At 35.2% G+C, this 22,353-nt stretch overlaps 1 protein-coding gene across 1 annotated transcript; it reads right to left on the reverse strand.

Moving 5' to 3' along the window:
- Window positions 1-15,537: 15,537 nt before the first annotated feature.
- Window positions 15,538-21,948, reverse strand: TUSC1 (tumor suppressor candidate 1). Its single transcript, XM_079111967.1, has one exon. The coding sequence runs from the start codon at window positions 20,574-20,576 to the stop codon at window positions 19,974-19,976; it is 603 nt and encodes a 200-aa protein (XP_078968093.1). The 5' UTR covers window positions 20,577-21,948; the 3' UTR covers window positions 15,538-19,973.
- Between the last annotated feature and the right edge of the window lie 405 nt (window positions 21,949-22,353).

Raw genomic sequence — 22,353 nt, forward strand, 5'->3', positions numbered from 1 at the left:
TTCTCATCAGCCTCACAATACTGATGTTAGAAGCCTGATGTGGACAGAGAGGAAACTGTTTTCTCAGTATTTCTTATTGATATCCCATATGTCTCCATCTGACATAAATCCTGGTTGCAAGTTTTCACTTTGCTTCTCTCTTCCACCAACCACATGCACAACCCACAAACTGTAAAATTTTCAGCTCTGTAATTGCATCATCTGTATTAATGCTACTTATCCTAAAATAATCAATTCAAGATTTATGGTCAGTAAAAAAATAAATAAATAAATAAATAAATCACAGAACTGCCTTACCGACAGAAATAACATTTAGAAATGAAACACTCTGGTGCAACTTTAATTTCTTTCAGGATTGTCTTCAGCATGCTTTTTCTCATGTTTCTTGGTATTGGGTTTCTTTCTTTCTTTTTTTTTTTTTAGGATATTCAGATTCAGCTGGGCTTTCAGGTTCACTCAACCACCCTTTTATTTATCCCCCAATTAACTATACTTAAAATCACTTTCATCGGTTTCGAAACTTTAATCTTAGAATAGAAAATCAGTTCACTTAATTCAAAATATAATTTCTCTGCTTTATTGAAAAGATATACCCTTACTCAATCTGTCCTTTTTCAACCTCATTCCCCTCCACTACATCATCTGCCTCTTTTCTCCGTATCTCTTTCCTAAAACTCTAATCTGTTCCATTCTCAGACTGTTCTAATCATGTTTTTCCATTGACTTGTTCATTCTCACTTACCATTGGATTATTTTCATCTTTGTAAGTATAGGTACATACATTTATCAAAAGTCAAAATCCACTTTCATGTACAATAAAAATAAAAATAACTTCAGCAAACTTCCAACTATGTTCTTCTCTCCAGAGATTTGTATTTAAAAATATTCACTGCTCAATCCCTGGTAATGTCTTAATAATTTATAAAATCAAACACCTTGCCCTTTAACATCTCTTCACTAAACCTGCTGCTGCCAAGACTTCTCCCTGTATCATTTATCTGTCACTGAATAACAGCCTCTCCCAAAACATCACACTTATTTTAACCATTACTTATTCCTCACAAATTTAATTGTCAGAGAGTGTTTTTGATGATCACTCCCAACTGAGATGACATCTCCAGGGCTTTTGTCTCTATTTGATCAACTAACATTTGTCTGGAGGCTGGACTGTTGAGAATAGTTGGTTGACAAATGTTGGGGGCAGGAGGAGTGATCAGTTTATACTTCTTTCATCCACCATGGTAGCCACCTAAGCTTGTTCATCTGGTGATAGCAGAACTCCATAAAAAGTGAATGTGTGCATGGTCTTTTGAGTCCTAGACCCAAATCAGTATATTGAGATTTCTGCAACATTCCACTGACCAATGGAAGTAGGAAAAAAAAAAAAAAAAAAAAGCTGGGAAATCTATTCCCTATTCCCTCTTCACAGGTAGAGTTGCCGAGTACATTTATAAGGTCATAGATGTAGTGAGTGATGAAGAATCGGGCTGTTTTTTTATTTAGATTCTACAATGTCTTGCTTGAATTCTTTATTGCATTAAACAGTTCCTTCTTTCATCAAAGTTATCTTCTCTAGCTCTTCAGGAATTACAATCTCCCAGATTTTACCTTACGTTTTGTAGCCTACTCTCTTCAACCTCTGTAGTTAGCTTTTGTTTGGTCTTTGAATACATGCATTTTTCTAATTCACTCCTTGGCCTTTATCTCTTATAAATGGGCATGTTTCTCCAATAATTATGTCAACATTATCTTCTGTCTTGCTTCAGGCTTTGCTTTCAGAGAAAATGAATTTAGAAACATACTTCTTCACAGTTTTAAATGAATTCAGACCTTATTATTTTGTAATCATTTTTCTAATTTCTTTCCTAGCATTTCTTCCTCCATTTTCTTTCTCCTTTCCTGCAATTATCTATTGCTTCTGTAATATTAAAACTATCTGATTGTAACCTCTACATCTGCTGTGTAATTATAAATCAATCCACCTGGAGAAAGAACTTCAATTTTTCTCCAGTAAACTATTAAGAACTTCTACTATTTGAAATTTAGCAGCTTCTGCTATTTGACTCCAGTCTACCTTATCCGACTTATGAAAACCCTATACCCTTTCACTTCTGTCATATTACAATCTCTTTATTCCTCAAGTTTACCCTGTTGATAGCCATCATTCATGCTCTCTTAAAATTGAATAACCATCCTATGAGGTCTATCCACTTAATCCTCTTCCTATTAATAATCAATCAAATAACATGTCATATAAATTCTATCCTTTCAGCCAGGTGCCATGGCACATGCCTGTAATCCCAGTAGCTTGGGAGGCTGAGGCAGGAGGATTGCAAGTTCAAAGACAGCCTCACAAAAGGAAGGTACTGGACTGGGGAGATAGCTCAGTTGGTATAGTGCTTGCCTCACAAGCACAGAACCCTGGGTTCAATCCCCAGCACTGCAGGGAAAAAAAAAAAAAAAAAGCAAGGTACTAAGTAAATCAGTGAGATCGTGTCTCTAAATAAAATGCAAAATAGGGCTAGTAATGTGACTCAGTGTTTGAGTGCCCCTGAGTTTATTCCCTTGATCTTTTATTTCATATTATGTGTCTGCATCTCTACTTTGGATAGTAAATATTTTAAGTGACTAAGTGGTTTTATAGATTATATCAACATTGGTCAGGCATTTTATGAATGAGGTATTAAAAATAATAAATACCTGTTAAATAGTGTTAAATCTTTTTAGATATGTTTTTTTTTAAATTGAGAATTAATATCTTAGAATCCTTCCAGTTGTTAAAAATATAATTTTGCACATGTAAATTTAGAATTAGTTAAATCAAGGAAATATCAAACTAGATGAATTGAACATGACAAATTTTGAGATATGCTCTTTCGTTCAATGGAATTTTCAGCATGTATTAAATGAAATGTAATAAATATTAAAACATAAGAATAAATAATTAACATCTGTAGTCACTGTATGTATGTTGAGTCAATCAAGTTTCCCATAGGAAACAGATTGGTCACCTAACATGATAATTTTAAAATAGTTAAATAATGCGTTATTCACAAAGAATTGAGCAGGGGAGGAGATACTAAAAGAGACAGAGTAGTGCCCTGAAGATAGGAAGAGGAACTTCACAACTCCTTGTCTAGAAATAGTATGTGGCTAGACCCTTTATTAGAATCTAAAATCAGAGGACTCTGAGGAGACAGTGGGCTTACAGGAGTGTGACCCTAGACAGAGAGATGTAGTGAGGGGTAAACCCAAACCTACAACACCTATTCTTTCTGATGCCAAATCTATCCAAAGACCAACCTGGCCCCAGGTCCAAGGAAACAAGGAAGACCAGTAATGTAATAAATTCAGAGTAGAATGTAAAGGATGGAAAATGGATATGGAAGACAAAGGTTTGACTTTTAGTTACCGTATCTTGGACATTTTTATTTTCATTTGGCTCAATTTTTTGATTATGAACTTCTGTTTCAGAAGAATAATTCATAGAAATGTTTTTTATCAAGAAAGATATTGGTTTATTAAAAATATGAAAACTTATTTTTTAGTTAAAGTGCATTGGTATATTCAATTATTTTGTATTTTTGAAGAAATTAAATTTCTACATCAATAATATGAAAAAGGCCATTGTGAAAGAGAGTAGTTTCAGAAACCTTTTTAATTATAGCTTTCGGCTTGAGTACATAATCAACTTCACAGTCAGATATTTTCAAGTCTTAGAATTATTAGTATTACTGATGTGCCTTATTAAAAGCATAAAAGTGCTTTTATTCTTCTCAGAAAATGTTATGAAGCACATATTCAATAATATAACCTTTTGGATTTGCAAGTTAATTTGGTGAGTCTTCTTATGCTTGATAGGTACAAACATATTCAGGTTTCTCACTGAAATATATAAAAGCCCAAGCAGAGACATATAACAAAAAATTCCAATAAATTAATGCTCATCGTCAAAAAACAGTCAGTAAGATAAAACAAATTAAAAGCTCTAAAATAATTTTAATGACTAATACTTTTTGTGCTAAAAGCCAAGGAACATGAATAAATTAGCCCTTATAAATAATTTTCTTACCTTGGTGTTCTGTTTTATAGCATAAAATGCAAATTCAGATATATATATTAAATTTGTGTCCAAACTATTTGTGATGTATTTGGAATAAATTGTGATACAATTTTCATATTTGAAAATGTTATGTATTAAAGATATTAAGTGATATTCTTAAGGTTCTCTACTCATAAATGACAACCCCCACAACTGAACTTTTTAACTCCCAATCCTCAGACTCTACAAGGATCTATAAAATATAAGTCCATACAAAAATTTGCGCATTACTTACTATACTAAGAACAAATTAGAATTTATACAAAAGAATAACATTTAAAAGATAATATAAACATAAATGTAAATAAAAGATCTGATAAGTTTTTACCTGTTTGCCAATATATCTGCATTCTCTTCCTTGAAGATTATTGGTCTATAGGATATTCCTTAGTTTATCTTCTGAAATCAAACAAATTTGACTTTCTTATGTTCATTATACAGGAATTAAAACCCAAATGTTCTAAAAAATAAAAAAATCTAGATTCAAGGATGAATGAAGAAAAAGGAAAAAAGTTTTATACAAGGCATTTTCAAAGCAAAAATCATAGGATGTGATGACTTTTTAAATGTAAGGACCATTAGAGAAGTTTGGAATTATTTCTACGTTTCTTTCTTTCTTTTTTTATTTATTTATCATTTTTGTTTCAGCAATTAAGCAAATACTGATTGCTTAAGTTATGAAAAAAAAGAAATGGTAACCTAAGTTTATTACTATTAATTTGAAAAAATACTTCTATATGTTTGTTGGCTATTCAGTTTTTCTCTAATATAAAGGATTTTTTTAAGTCTTTTGGCTCTTTCGGGTCTGGGGTGCTTTTCTTACTGATTTACAGGCATTCTCAAAACATTAAGATAGTAATTATTATCCATTTTATATTTTCTAATTATTTCCTTCCACTTATTATATGCTACTCAACTTGTGCTGACTTTTGAGAAAATAGTTTCTTATTTTAGTCAAATCAAGAGCATTTTAATTTGAGGAATGTTGCTTAAGAAATCTTTTACCATCGTAAGTCATAAATGGATCCTCCAAAACTGCTTCCTAATATTTTATAAAAAATTATCTTTTAAATTTGTTTTTAATCAAAAAGTAAAAACATTATATATGTGATATAAAATGCCAGGCAAAATAATTTTATAATTTTCCCATTTGTGTAATCACTTTTTACTTTACTTCTATGGTGAAAAGTTCATCTTTTTTCCACTGAACCTCAAAAGAAAATTCTTCTACAAACTAAGTTTGCATACATATATGGGTATGAGTCTACTTTTCCATTCTACACCTGCAGTCACCCAGACCAGCCGCAAAAGACACTGTATGATTACTAAAATGTTGAAGTAGAACATGTCTCATTTTTCCTTTCATTCTATACTGCTGATTTCATTTTGGAAAACATTCTGCTTCTTTTCTGTCAATGTCTCTATTGAAAGAACATCCACTATCTTACTTTTTTAATCATACATGAGTTTTAACATTTAAGTCTTTGTTATCTGATATAAATTGAATCATACACTGTTTTGTGTGTGTGTCGGCTTCTTCTGTTCATTATTGTTTTTGTGAGACACCGATGTTTTGGTGTGTCATTGCAGAGTCATTGTTATCATGGTATAAAATTCCATTTTGACTGTTATTGAGGAAATTCCCTAATTTGAACTAGCTTAAACCATAAGAAAATGTGCTATGTTATAATAATGGAAGCCAAAAAGTAAGACTCATTGCAGGCATGACAACCGAATGTGCATTGATATTTTTAAGAAATAAGTTTTCTTCTGTCATTTTGTCCTGTCATTCTTGTGATCACAAGGTAACTGCTTGGAACAATGTGACTGTATGCTGCTCTCTATGTTCTGCAAAATACAAGGAAAACCTCTCCCCAGACAAGGAATATAAACCTTTCTCTACAAAAGAAATACATTTTCAAGAAAATTGGCAAAATTTTCAAAGTTCTACTCTCCCCAATATCATCTATCCATCTACTCCCAAAACTCCCACATGCAAAATTTACCACAATTTAATAATAGCCACACAAAGAGAGAAAACCAAAACCTTTTATGGAATAATTATAACTTAACCTAAAGAAAGACCACAAAACTAGGAAACTAAAGATCAATCACAACGTGCTTAATAGAGAAATTCAGAAGCATATCTGTTAAAATAAGAAACAAATTACTTCCTATTTAACCACTATTATTTATGTTTGTTTGTTTTCTGGAAGCATTTCTCAGTGGAATTAAGCAACAGCAATATGAACAACAGAAAAAAAAAAAAAAGTCTAAAAATCAGGGGGAAAAAGAAAAAGTTTCATTATGAGCAAGAGATGTGGTTATAGACCTGAAAAATTAAGAAGATAAAATTTTTAAAATCTAGTTTATAAAACAAGAGAATTCAACAATTTTAATTTTAAAATTAAAATATTTACTTTATATATTCTTATATTGAATTTTATAATACAGGCTTTTTTATTGAAGTATTATTGTTATACATAGTTGGATTCAATCTGACAGTCAAATACACTTCATTTTAGTCCTGTAGTTCTCCCTCCCACCTTTCTTTTCCCTCCTCCCTCCTCCTACTCTTTCTGTACTCTCATCCTTTCATTCACTTAATTTTCGTTTCTTTGTTTTTTAACAGATTTCATTCACTTTTTTTTCTTGTCTAAAAACCCTATGTTGTAGCCACAGATGGAACCTGGGTCCACTGCACAGAGACCTTGGTGTGGGTTTTCACAAGATGGTCATTGAATTCCTGTAGGGAGACTCGATAAACAGTCTCTTTCCAGAGATCTGAGGTCAGGTAACTTTATGTCTTGGAGATGGTATAAAAGGCTGCCTTGGCTGTAGAACAGAAACAGCAAAGGAGGATTGGTGGCTTCATAGAATACAAATGTCCCACCCTGAGACCAGAAGCTGTTGCACTCCTGGGAACCAAGAGACCACTTTGGAGCAGGTTTTCCATACATAGGAGGGCCTTCCTCTCTCTTCCTTAAAATAAACCATGTACACAGTGGGCCTGTGTTATTCAGTGGAGCTGAGAAAGGGTTGTTTATTTATTTTTTATTGTTGCTTTTTACATATATGTAAAGGCTGAATTCCCTGGGATGTATTTATATGTACACATAGCATGAGTTTGTTAAATTCTTTCTACATTTCCTCCCCTTTCCAGTTCCTCCTCCCTTATTGTCAATCTTATTCTTCTACTCCATTGAAATTCCCTATATCTTTATGATATCCAATCCCCCGTACACACATTTTTCCTCTTATGTTGCTCTGGTTTCACAAATGAGAGAAAACATTTGACCCTTGACTTCAGAGTCTGGTTTATTTCATGATGTTCTCTATTTCCATCTATTTATCAAATGCTTATATTTATCGGCATATGCCATAATTTCATTCTTTATAGCTTAATAAAATTCCAGTGTGTGTATATACCACATTTTCTTAATCCATTCATCTATGTATGAGTAGACCTTTTTCCCCACATCCTCTTCAGGATTTATTATTATTTGCATTCTTGATAATTGTCATTCTGACTAGTGTGAGATGAAATCTCAGTGTAGCTTTAACTTGTATTTTCCTTCCTAATTGCTAATGATATTGAACATTTTTTCATATATTTCTTATATTTGTATTTCTACTTTTGAAAAATGTCTGATTAGTCCTTTTGCCCATTATTGACTGACTATTTAATTTTTCTGGTTTTTTTTTTTGGTGTTAAATTTTTTGAGTTCTTTATATATTCTGGATATTAATCCCATCAAAGGAGCATCTTGCAAAGATTTTCTCCTATTCCGTAGATTGATTTCCTTTGATGTACGGAAGCTTCTTAATTTGATACTGTCCCATTTTTTAGATTCTTGGTTTTATTTCTTGAGACTTAGAGGTCTTCTATGGAAGTTGGTGCCTGTACAAAAATATAGTGTTGGTTCTATATTGTCTAACAGCAGTTGCAGTTTCCAGTCTAATTCTTAAGTATTTCATCTGCTTTGACTTTTCTGCAGGGTAAGAGATAGGGATCTAATTTCATTCTTCTATATATGGATATGCAGTTTTCCCAGTATCCTTTGTTAAAAAGATTATCTTGTCTCCAACATATATTTTTGGAATCTTTGTCAGGTATCAGATGACTGTAAATATGAGGATTTGTCTCTGTGTCTTCCATTCCATTGGTCTTCATCTCTATTTTGTTGCAAATACCATGCTGCTTTTGTTACTGTATATCTGCAGTATGATTTCAGATCAGACATTGAAATACCTCCTGTTTCATTCTTTATGCTCAGAGTTGATTTGGCTATTCTGAGTCTCTTATTCTTCAAAATGGATTTAAGGACTGTTTTTTTTTTCTAGTTCTGTGAAGAATGTCATTGATATTTTCATGGGGATGGCATTAAATCTTTATATAGCTTTTTGTAGTATGACTGTTTTGACAATATTTATTCTACTTATCTAAGATCATGGGAGCTCATTACATCTTCTAAGATTTTAGTTGTTGTTTCTTTAGTGTTCTATAATTTTCTTTTAGAGAGATTTCACCTCTTTGGTTAGATTAATTTCCAAGTTTTTTTTTTTTTTTTTTTTTTTTTTGAGATTATTGTGAATGAGATGGTTTTCCTGATTTCTTTCTGAACAGAATCACTGTTGAAGGACAGGAAAATTATTGATATATATATATATATATATCGTGATCTTGTATCCTCATACTTTGCTGAATTCATTTTTCAACTCCAGAAATCTGGTGGAAATTTTGGGTCTTCTAGATATAAGGTCATGTCATTAGCAACCAGAGATAGTTGGACTTCTTCTTTTCCTGTTCCAATTCCTTTAGTTTTTTTTTTCTCTTGCATAATTGCTTTGGCTAGAGTTTTGAAAACTGTATTGAATAGAAATGGTGAGAGTAGACATCATTGTCTTGTTCCTGATTTTAGAGGAAATGTTTTCAGTTTTCCTCTATTCAGTTGATTTTCGATTGGTCTTATGTAACCTTTTTAATGTTGAGGTAAATTTGTTCTATCCCTAGTTTCTCCAGTGGTTTTTAACATGCATAAGTGCTAGATTTTATCAAAGGCCTTAGTTTGTTCTTCCTTTTCTGAGACCTTGAGGTGCAACATAAGCTTATTTATTGGGGATCTATTCTTTTAATGTAGGCACTCAATGCTATTAATTTTCCTCTTAGAATTGCTTTCATAGTGTCACAGAGAATTTGGTATGTTGTATCTCTGTTTTCATTTGTTTTTAAGAATTTCTTAATTTCTTCTCTCATTTCTTCTATGGTCCATTCTTCACTTAAGAGAGTATTTTTCAATATCCATGTGTATATGCTTTTTATTATTTTTCTTACCATTGTTTTCTAGTTTCTTTCCATTATGATTTGATAGGATGCTTTGGATTGTGTCATTTTTTTGTAATTGTTAAGACTTACATTGTGACATAGAATATCATCTACTTTGGAAAAGTTTTCATAAGCTGCTGAGAAGAAGGTAAGTTGAGGTGTTTGGGGGTGAAATATTCTGTAGATATGTATAAGTCTGCTTGATTTATAATATTATTTAGATGGGGAATATATATATTGATTTTATGTTTGGACTACCTGTCTACTGATGATAAGGGTGTATTGAAATCACCCAATATTATTGTATTGGGCTCTATCTTGGATTTAATGTTAGGAAGTAGTTTTAAATGTGATTAGGTGCACTAATATTTGGGGCAAATGTATTAACTATTGTTATGCCTTCTTGTTGGATTTTTCCCTTTGTTAGTACGTAATGGTTTTTAAAAACTTTTCTGATTAATTCATTTTTGTTTGAAATCAACTTCCTCAGATATGAGAATAGTTATTATTGCTTGTTTTGGGACTCCTTTTGCATGGAATATTTTTTCCACCCCTACTTTCAGCCAGTGTGTGTCTTTGCCTATGAGATGAGTTTCCTGCAGAGAGTATATAGTTGGAAATTGTTTTTAAAATCCAGTCGGCTAAGTAATGTCTTTTAATTGAAATGTTGAGGCCATTTACATTCAATTTTATTATGCGTGTGTGTGTGTGTGTGTGTGTGTGTGTTGTGTACTGTCATTTTGATTTATTTATTATATTCAATTTTTGTCCCCGCCCACAGCAACAATTCCCGTGGATATTTGTTACCGCCTGCAGCACCAATCTCGTGGGCATTTATCGGAGGTGGACTGGAAACGAACTACTTCTACTATCTTTATTTAGTGGGCTGCTTTCTTGCTTGTTTGCTTGTTCCCTAGCTTATAGAGGAAAAAAGGCTTTGAGAGGAGAGAGAGAGGCTTTGCATAAGAGAGAAAGAGAGACTTTGCTAAGTCTCTCTTTTTAAGAGAGAGAGACTACACTTTCAGAGATCTATATCTTCTTAGAGTCCTGCATCCTGCAAACTAAAGGTGCGTCCTATCAGAGGTGCTTCTTCTATGATCTGCCATCTGCCTTCTGTGATCTATCAGAGGTGCTGCTTAACCGGCTTTCTGCCATCTGCAACCTGCCTTCTGCCATCATTCAGAGGTGCTGCTTAGCCTCTGCCCAGCCATCTATCAGAGGTGCTGCTTCTCCATGCTTATCCGGTTATCCATGGTGCTTCCTATAGGTGTGTCCTATATACCTAAGGCAGTCAATCAGTTTAGGATTAAGTAGCATGGTTGGAGCATGCGCCCCGATACCAATCAAGAGAGAATGAGGAATATCTGTTGACCACTAGCACAAAGGAGACATTAACTAATCAGGCAAAAGTAGATCACGCCGTGTTAACACTAACTATGCATCACCTCTTGGCTCAGTGCCAGCCGCCATCTTAGGATTACATGTCTTCCGCAAACTTTCTTGATTTTCACTTAATGGTTGTTCTTTTAGTGATCTTCATTTGTTTGGTAGATTTGGCATTTTTTGAGTATAAATATATTTGAGTTTCTTTGTAGTGATGGCTTAGTGGTCATATATTCTATTAGTTTATCTTTGTCACAAAAAATGTTTACTTCTTCATCTATTTTGAAAGATAGGTTTGCTGGCTATTGCAATCTTGGCTAGCAATTATTTCTTGTAGAGCTTGGAATATTTCATTCTAAATTCTCCTTGATTTTAGGGTCTAAGATGAGAAGTCAGAGATGAGCTTTATTGGTTTGCCTTTAAATGTGAACTGATGTTTTTCTCTGGCAACTTTTTAATATTACTTCCTATTTTTTTATGTTTGGTATTTTGATTATGATGCCTCCTAGAGAGGTTCTGTTGTGATATTTTCTATTTGGTATCCTATATGCCTACTATATTTGGATGATTTTCTCATTTCTAATATGTCAAAAAATTTCTGTTACTATTCCACTTAGATTTTCTTAATGTGTCTAGTTTGTATCTCCATGTTCTGTATTCCAATGACTCATAAGTTTGTTCTCTTGATGTTTCCCCAGAGTTCAGACCATGAACTTTTTTTTTTTCCCTTTATTGTATAATGAGTATCCAAGTTCATATACCCTGTCTCCTAGACTTGAAATTCTGTCTTCAAGGCCTGAAGTTCTTTTTTCCTACACAATCTAATGTGTTGGTAATGCTTTCAAGTGAATTTTTAGTTTGATTCCTTTTGTCTTTCATTTCCAGGAGTTCTATTTTGTTTCTTTTCATTATCTCTATTTCTTTATTGAAACGGTTTTTAAACTCCTGTATTTTCTCTCTTACTTCATCCTTTAGATCTTCTTTGAGTTCATTGAACATTTTAGGAATCAGTTTTTTATAGTCTTTCTCTGGAATTTCACCTAATTCCATATCTGTGGAATCTTTTGTTGGGTTATTGTCAATTTGGGGGGTAGATTTTTGGCCTATATCTTCATATATTCAGAGGTCTTGGACTTGCACATCAATTTATATGGATTTCCCTTCCTCTTTTATACATTTGTCTTTTTGTGTATAGTTACTTTTTTTGTTCTGGTACCTCTCAGGAAGTCTAGATGTCCAGGACATCTCCTTATTTTTCCCACATATTCCAGGAGTGGAATACATCCAGGAGTGGGAACTGAGGTACCCTTCTTATTCTTCCTTAGGGCCTGGTTGTTGGTTTTGGGTTTTTGTCTCCCAGTTAAATGTGTTTAAGTATTATTAAGGCTGAGATAGGGCCAGGTAAAGTGTTGGACAAGATTTGCTGCTACTTGGCTGAGTTTTATGTGTTGTTTTTCATCAGGATATCTACTTTGTCAACTTAAAGGGTTCTAATCACTTTCCATCCATTCTTAGAGGAAGATTGGAGCCAGGAATAGCAATAATATTAGGAACAGATATACAGCCTTAAGATATATGTCTGTTTTCTAATTTGGTGTCTATTGTACTAATTGTCACCTATATAGAAACAATAGAGTCACCACTTAACATCAGCACCAATAATAATAAAAACCATGCAATAGATAGGCATAAATAACAGGTACCTATTATACCAGTCACTGTATTAATAATCCCAGCAACATAAAAGGGATAAGAATTACATAAACCATATAATTATCTTAATGGGATTATAGTTTTTTAAGTGAAGGGAATATAGGGCAGGAGGATAAGAGAACATTTGAAATATCTAAAAACTGAACAGAAGAGAGGTAGGAAATAGGTAGTAGGTGACAGCTAAAAGGAGGAAGAATTTAAAAAATTACAAAATGTAATTTTTAAAAAAACAGTAGAAGAGGGAACAGGAAAATTTGCATATTAGTGAATGTCAAAAGTGAAGAAGGGGCAATAAGAGGAACAAAAACCAAAGTACAAACAAATGTAAGATCAAAATAACTCAAATCCACATACAATTATATACCACCTACTCAAAGCAAGACTAAACAATAAACAAGTGAAGAAGAAGGCAATTAAAATGAAAGTAAAATTATGGTAACATATATATATTTGAACACACACACACACACACACACACACACAATCTCAGAGAATTTTTAAAAACTAAAAAATTTTAAAAATAATGAAATTATTTTGAAAAAATTAACAAAAATTTAAATTAAAAAAGTTAAAAAATGGGGATGCCTAGCAGGGAGGAGTTTAAAAAAAAAAAAAAAACTTAATGAAAAAATAAAAGAACTTGTTTTTGCTGATTGGGTTAAAACAGGTTGCAAGGATAAATTTTCATTTTTTGTATTTATTTTTGGACTCTCTAACCCTTAGGTGAAGGGTTAGGAATTGTTAAGTTTATGTGTTCCTCACCTAGCTGCCAGCCATTGTGTGTAAGTGCTAACCTTGGTTGTGGTAGCTCTCAGCTTTCCAACTCCCGGGATAGGGTAGGATAGACCAATGAATGCTGACAAATTGCATATTCTTATAGCATGGGTGGAGCAGAGTTCTAAATCGAAAGTTGCGGTAGCTGGAGTGTGGTCTTAGATGACCCTTGGAACTCAGTCTGTGGGTATTTGAGATTCAATCCACCTCTGTTGTCAAGGAGCTGTTAATCTCTGCTGGATGTCTAGGGCACCAGCAAGCGAGGAAGTTGGCTGTGTGTCCTAGGCACAATTTTCTTTTACTTATTTCAGTCACTCTGGTCCAGGAAGACTCTTGGTCTCATATTAAGTTCCTGCCAGATCTGCTGGCAACTTCCTTTATGAGTTCCCAATCTCCTGTCTCTGCTGGTGGCCTCACAGTATTTATAAATGATTCCCATTCCAGCACACCTGGTTTCTGCCAAACTATCTGCCCATGGGCTAAGCAAATTTGGTTGCTTTTTCACTCCACAACTTCCCCCAGTGTCTCTAGGTCCATTAATATCAGCCTCCCTCTCTATTCCACAGGTTCCCCCAAGGACATTTTTCCTTTTTCTGCCATGTTTTCCTCTCTCTGCCTGTGCTTCCTTCCCCTCAGCAGCCTCGGCTATTGCTGCTCCCAACTAAGGAGGTGCATCTCTACATAGTATTTCTTATATTATATTCAAAGTTTCCAACTTTCTGTGTCTCTTTGGTTTCTTTTACTGTCCAGATTTGATTTCAGTGAGTTCCCTTAGTTATCCACCTTGCTGAGGAATAGTCTTTCCACTTTTTAAGTTTGGTGCTAAGGAACTGCTGGGAAGTGCACTTTCCTTTAGTTCATCGTCTTTCAGAAATATGCTGAAACAGGATTAAAGATATGGGGATATAGGTTTTTCATAGAAAGTTGACAGAGACAGATTCAAATGTTTTCCTTAGCTGAGTCATACAAGGAAAATAGTGCAAGTATATTGCATATGTTTGTATCTTAATGGAGAAATTAATAAAGAATTTCACTGAATATATTTTGGAGTAAAAAAAAAATAAAGAAGACCTAATACACTACTCAACAACATCCTTTGCAATGGACTGAATGTTTATGTTTCTCTCGAAGCTCTTATGTTGAAATTCTAATCTCAATATGCTGGCATTGAGAGGTGAGGCATTTGAGAGGTAATTAGTTCATGAAGGTGAAGACCTAATGAATAGGATTAGTGGCTTTTTGAAGGGATAATATGACCAGAGCTCTCCTTTCTGAGATGTGAGAATAAAAGGAAGAGTGGGCATTATGTTGACCTATATGATCATCTCCTTTCTATTCATCACCTCTTTTCAACTACTTGTTTCTGTCCTCATTCTTTCTCTAAGCATTTGCCTTTTTTCCTATCCATGTTGTCTTGAAGAACATACTTCAAAATGTGAAGAAACAGCATAACAGATCAAGAGAAACTAGGATTATCAACATTAACATGTGATAATTACAATTTATTTAAAATAATATCTTTAATTATAACTATAATAAGATTATAATAGTATTCTTCCATCAGTCAGTAATGCTCTTGAAACTTTCAAAACACACATTCAATCTGGGAACACAATGAAAGTTAACACCAGGAATCAGTTATGATTAGAGAAATTATGCTTAACAAAATGGTACTGAGGATATGAGAAATAAATATCAGCTATACTACTTCATTATTGAGTATATTTAAGTCTTTAAGCTATACTTTCTTTGAAATTCAAGCCTCCATAGGCATTTACATATGTAAAAGAGCAAATGTATATATCAAAGTCTTCTTTATATCATTATATCTAATAAAATTTGAATTATGTTTAAAGTAGAATATTAATTGTTCTTCACCTCACAAAAGTTTAAATTTCAGAGTTAAAAGGTTCTCTTAGACATCATGAAAGAGCATTCACATTAACTCTTATTAAAAATTCTTGAAAATGGTCACAGCAACAACTTCCCAGCTGCATTGCATTCTAGAGAAAGCCTGAATGAAGACAGAAAACTATATGCTAGATCTGAATTGACCATAAGTGTAGTGCAATGTAAAATGTAGATCCCTTGAAAGTAAACTAGTTAACAAAAAAATTCTGAAAGACACAGGTAAAATTCTCCAAGGTCTCTTCAGCTCTAAAAATTGTAGAATTTTAGTACATAAGAAACAAGATGAACAGAAATCATTTCCCCCTCAAATTATATATTTATACTTACATTTGAAATAGAATAATGTTTACTAAGTAGAGGCTATTAAAACCATATTTTAATGACATACAATTTTCAGAGATGGTTCATAATTATAGGAATGCCCTATACAAAATTTAGCAGCTATATATCCTTGTTTATTTTAAGCAATGTCTTGGAATTCATACCCATATGGATAGGACATATGTGAATGAAAATGTCAATTTTTTCAATCCATAAAGCAACTACGTATTTCTACTTTAAAATTTACAAAGTTTCAAACAAAAATACTTGTTCTTACATGTAAATAACTTTTTGAAAGTGTTTAAAATATAAAATGCCACATTTACATCAAAGGAAATGGATACCACATTGAAAATTCACAAATCTATGTGTATGTACATTTATGTGCATGTGTGGGCGTATGTGCATCTTTAAGATTTTAATTTCAGTAATCTTTCTATTTGATATTTCAGGAACTTGGTGCCATTATAAAGTCACTGGTTAATATATGCCCTTCAGAAGACATGCCCCTGTTGACCCAACTACCTTCTATTATGCCCCACTTCTTACAGGTTCTACCGACTGCTAATGCCACCACACTGGAGACCAAGCTTCCAGTGTATAAACCTTGATAGACAAACCTCATCCAAACTATAGGAACTACATACTGGCAAATAAGAAAATTCTGAATATGAATTTTGTAATAAACAATATCAGTTACGTAATAAAGACAATATAATTTAATTCTGACCTTTGAGATACAGTAATCTTAAGCCTTAAAATTTGACATTTTAGCGATGATTAATTTTAGTAATCATATATGCATATAATTAAAATGTTTTCTTTATATTTAACACTTTCATTGTATACTATCTATAGCAGGTAAGATAGGTGGATGAACATAAGCTTATAGCAGAAAAAATAGAATATATAGTGCATTAATTTATCACTCAATAGAAATATAAATAAATTTTGTCATTTGTAAAGATTTTCTGAACCTTTTGAAACAAATTCTCAGTAAAACTCATTCCCTTCAGCAAAACAGAAAATAGTCTTTTGGCATTGGAATCAAGATCATGCTGCTATTTGTTAGTATATATTATCGATCCAATTTATTAAATAATTGGTCTTAGTTTCATTCTGGAATACTTATGAATTGGCAATATTATGTGAGAATATTTAAAGAAGATGTTTTCAAATATTATTCAAATATTTATAATGTTTAAAAAGTTTAACAAGTTATTTCTTCTATGAGCTACATAAATACTTATTTTTATTCCTTTGATTCATATCCTAATTTTTATAGAGAAAAAAATAAAATATATTTTGTGAGTAGCAGTTATGAAAATGCTATTTAAATACTTTTGTGTCTTCTAAAATTGTAAACCCTCTTACTGCACAACTCATCTGAAATTATGAAAACAATGGTGAACTACAGTTTTAGTTTTAGATTAAACTGATCTTAGGCCAAATTTTTTAATAATAGTATTTTTGGGTGGGATACAGGAGATTGAACTTTTGGTACTCAACCACTGAACTACATCTCCAGCCCTATTTTGTATTTTATTTAGAGACAGATTCTCAATGAGTTGCTTTGCACCCCACCATTGCTGAAGCCGGCTTTGAATTAGCAATACTCCTGTCTCAGCCTTCTGAGCCACTGGGATTATGGGTGTGTGCAACTGCACTCAGCTCTAATAACATATTTTGATATAACAAAACATTTTTCATATGACTTTATTGGTTACCCCTGGAAAATATCATCAAAACTGAAATCTATATTAGCCTTGATGCATCTTCTAGGGCACTTCCTTTCAGAATTTTTAGTGCCTTTATGGAATTATGCTCCATAGTAATCTGTGTGGTCACTCAGACTCTCATTGTACACGATTTTAAGACAAAGTATTTAAGAACTATGCAACCAAATACTTTGCTTGGTTGTTGAATATATATAATTTTGTAATAATTGGCAAATATTTTTGAACATTATATTAAAATATCCCCTTACAAGGATTTATATCCCATTTGCTTATAAGGAGTGAAAAATGTCAACATATTCAAAATTTACATATGTCTAATAATACTCATAAAGTCATACACAAGCAAAATCCAGAATGCAATACAAAATATTAGGCAAAATATGCATTTTCAATTTTCATGCTTTGAGCTGCAATTCTCACAAACTGAGCACTTAATTTGAAGTAGGCATTTTGCTTATCTCAATAAAATTTTTACATTTTGAGGTAGATATTATCATCCTTTCACTAAAGAGAAAACTAAAACTTAAAGAAATTAACTAATTTAACCCTAAATTTACAATTAAATAGTAGTATGTTATATAAATGTTGATTCTTAAATTTCCCTGCTCCTGAACATATTTTATTTCTTTCCCAGTCAGAAAATGAACTAAAGGGGGTAAGGATTAATTTTCATATACTTACCTTTTCTTGCCAAGTTGCTTTTATATTCTGACCAAAGGGAAAATTTAAATATTCAAAACTGAGTATCAATTACTTATAAGCAAATTGGAAAGTGTTTGCAGTACTTCAAACTAGAAGAACTAGAACAAGTTTCCATGGCACATTGGTTTGTTATAAATATCTGCATTATAATAAATATTTGGAATTTTTGGACTATGCCATATGTAGCAACCAACTCTACTCATCATTTGATTTTTCCCTGATGCTTTCCATTACTTGAATACTCTTAAACCCATGAGTTTTGGGGGCTCAGAAAACAATACTCAGAAGTACAGTGCTTTGTCATGCTTAGTACTTTGTGGACTGAAGGACTCAGGAAGAGCTTCAGAAGAGGTCCTTTTCTCCTATGCTTCTTTATCCTGCTTGCCTCTGTCCCAGACAGACTATTCAAACTAGAATTTGCTTTTTCCCAAGGCAGCACATAGAAACTCAGCTCAAAGACAATTGCATAACTTCACTGCAAAGAAAATTACAAAATGTAGAAATATTTTCAAACCTTCTCATCTTTTTTGTTTAGTAGCAGGCCATAAAGAAATTCTCTAACCTGTTTTGTCAGAGAGTAGGTCAGAAGACCCCTTAATTCTAGAAGGGGTCTTGTCCTAAAGCCTAAGGAAAGAATGCCACACAGAGAGGCCAAGAAACCAGAGTATTACCAATAGGTTATACACTTTTAGTTCAATCACAAGGATGTCCTTTCCTCCCATGTAGGCAAAAACACAGGTTTCAATGAGTCTTTAGTTCTTAATTTCTGAAGGCTCTTGTTTTACCTAAAACTTTGTTAAATACTCTGCTATGCTTTTTCTTGTTAACCTGTCTTTAATTATAGAAGTGTTGACCATGACCCTGAGGATGGGTGAGAAAAGAGGTCACACTTTTTGCCTCCTCAGTTTTTATCAGACAAATGCCATCCTCTTCACTACTTAGTAGGCCAAAGTGTTCTTCATGAACAAAAAGGAGGAAAAGTGATCTTAGAACATTTGTTATCAATCACATTTTTTTCCTGGCCGCAATGATGAAAACTAAAATCACTCTGCTTGGGTGCTTTTGATGTACAAGTAACTTATAATTTCTTAAAAGCTGTTAAACAGTCAAAATAACACAAATTAGCTACACATGGATTAACCTCCAACGTTAATGTAATAATAATGAAGAATGCTTAGATGAACTAATCTTTACATTATTTTAAAACAAGTTACATAAAGTGAAAAAAAAAAAAAAGCTTACAAAGGATAACCAAAACCAGATATTAAAATAGGTAAGATATACATCTCTTAAAGACATATATAAAAATCTAACACACTTCAAATAATAGTCATGGGAAGCTTTTATATCACTTTTAATGAACTACATTTATTTACCAATTCGAAGGATTACCTATAGGTAGATACTTAAAAATTCTCTGGGGTGAAACAAATCAGTATATATTAAATGTATGCGGACTGAGTCAGGGGCAGACATGAGTTTCTAAGTCATAAATATCATCTTTCTTATAAAAAGGTAGTACTTCATAGGATATCCATTTAATACCGATTTATAAAAACACTCAAAAAAGTATTAGCCACACAAGAGATAATAAATGGCGGCTTTAGTGGATTGAAGAAAGAACATCAAATTAGACCAACTCAAAATGCATTATTCAACCCTCCAAGCATTATAACTGAGAAGCAAAAAAGCACTTAGAAAGGTTCATGAATTAGGAAGTGATTCCAGGCGCTAGTTCTTGCTGTTTCAAAACCCACTCGTCAGTTGCAGGGCCTCTTCCGGTGGAACCAGTAGGACCCAGAGGCAGGTGCCCGCACACGTGGGGCCTCCAGAGCCCCGGCACCGGCCGGACCCCTCGGGCAGGGGCAGGGCGCCACCGGAAGTGTCCGCTGCTGGGCTGGCGGCACTGAGCTCAGTGGTCCAGCGCTGCAGGGCGGGGGAGCGGCGAGCGCGGGAGGAGGGGCGCGCGGAAGGCCCCGCCCCTCCCGGCTGCGGCCCGGGGCTACAGCCAGGGCCCCGGGGGCGCCGGGTCTCGGGCACAGAGGCCAGAGTCTGGCTCCAGCACGGGCGGCTCCTCCTTGTCCGCATGCGGGCGCGGCCCCTGCTGTTCGAGGTGCAGCTGCAGCAGGGCCCTGCGGTACATGGCCTCCAGCTTCTCCAGCCGGGCCCTCAGGGCCCTGGGGCTGCCTGGCTCATCTTCACGGCGGCCACCTCTCTCCCTCCGGTTCGTGCCAGCCTCAGGGGGACCCAGGGCCGCCTCCGCGGGCACCCGGTCACCGCCCTCCCCTGGGAGCCGCAAAGCCTGACGGAAGAGACTGCGGTTCTCGCGCTTCAGCCGCCGGTTCTCGAGCCGCAGTCGGGCGTTCTCCTCGCGCAGCCGTGCATTCTGCCGGTCCCGCTCGTCCCGCGCGCGGATGACCTCCAAGTGGCTTGCTGCCAGGTCGGCGAATCGCTCCTCCAGCTGCTGTCGGGCGCCGCCCGCACGGCCTCGCCAACCCCCGTCGCCTCCGCCACGCTGCGGAACCCGGCCCCGGCGGCCTGGCCCATCTATGTCCCCGCCGCCACAGCTCCCGCGCCGGGTGGCGCCACCACGCATGCGCCACATCCGTCCCGTCCCAACCGAGCCGCCAGCGCCGAGGGCTCGGGGGCCGCGCGCCAAGGCGCGGGCTAGTTCGGGGCCCGGCGGGGCGGCCGGGCGACGGCAGAGTAGAGAGGTGGCGAGCGGCGACTGCTGGCTTGAGGCCAGAAGAGGCCGGGAATTTGCCCGGGCTGAGGCGTGTCCTGTCTCCCGCGGTGGAGCTACCCCCCTGGGCCTGCTATCTCTGGGCCCAGCACACACACAATGCCCCTGGGGAGCGCATTGCTGCTCAGCCCTCTGGCCGGGCGGGGAAAAGCGAGTATCCTCCGCTGGGTGCTGCCAGGGCGCTTCCGTGCAGGCCCGGGCACTGCAGGAACCGGCCGGCCTCGTCCAGTCCTGCTCTCCAGCGCAACCACCAGTGGTTACTTTGCTCTTTAGATGGCAATCCGAAAACTACTACTTCTGCAGCTAATAATATAAACAATGGGACAGAACTGTGAGGCAAATTGAAAAGCTGTCATTACTTTGTTTAAAACTAAAACTTATTAGTTTAACCCATCCCTGTGCTTAACACAGCATTCAGCAGAATTGGGCTGAGCACCTCTCTTGAGAGGCTCTGGAGCAAGAACAGGTAGCATGCGAGATCCTACAGACATTTCCCAGTTCTCTACAGCCAGAGATCCACTTTGTAAATTGTTTGGAACTCTATGGAGATAAGGTGATAACAGTTTTATTTGCTCAAGACACTCCCCAAAACCTGAGAATTTCAAAAAATAAAAGTTTAGTTTTATGAAAGATAATGCCATGCTTAGTTTCCATTAAAAACAGATACTGTAAACCTTGTTGTAGACAGGAACTGACTTGCCCATGGCTTATGGAACCAAGAATATGTTCTCTTGGTGTATATAGAAACTGCAGGAGAAAACATTTATGTTTTAAGGAAAGATGATGAACTCTCAGATTGAGAGATTTTGGATTTTGAGGGCCTGTGGAATAGTCAGATCTGTCTCATAAACTAGAGAAAACACTGTGACATTAGTGCCTGAGTGTTATGTTTCATTTTTTGCTGGTCCCACTCCTCACTGTAACTCCACATTTGTCAGTCTACTAGTATCTTCTTTCTACTGCTTCTCTCATAAAATTAGACTGTTGGACTTGCAGAATATGTTCTGAATTTTTATAGTTATTGTGATGAATCATTAGCTAATAGATTTCTTAGAGAACATTGGCCTGTGTTGAATGGAAAGGCCTGCTGGCATGCCCTCTATACATAGCACTCAAATCCTAAATACATGCATCATGATAAATGAATGGAGTGATGTGAAGTGCTATGATGAGCCAGCATAACTGAGCAAGCCAAAGAAGATCCAACACAATTGCCAATCTGATATATGTTAATAGCAACTATCTAATTTTTTATGTATTTTCACAAAAAGTAGAGTTCATTTTTATTATGACTGTGAGGCAAGGAGATGGTATATACAACTATATTTACTTCATTAAAAGGAAGGAAGGGGAAGAGAGGGAGGGATGAAGAGAATGAAAGAGAAGAAAGGCTAAAGGAAAAAACAATCCATCAAAAATCTAATAATAACAGTAATGAAAGTATTCTCAGGTAGCAATGAATGTACACCTATAGTTAGTGGAGATTCCACCAATCAGTCTATAAACAGGAGGTAGGGACTGTAATTTCAAAATCAGAAGGGGATTTGGGGCAAAAGAGTAAAATGATCACTGCCCAAATTATTCACTTATAAAATACCTTTCGATAAACAATACATTTATTTCTAAATATTGCTATGCC

This window comes from Sciurus vulgaris (assembly GCF_902686455.1).
Source record: "Sciurus vulgaris genome assembly, chromosome: 15".
Lineage (NCBI taxonomy): Eukaryota > Metazoa > Chordata > Mammalia > Rodentia > Sciuridae > Sciurus > Sciurus vulgaris.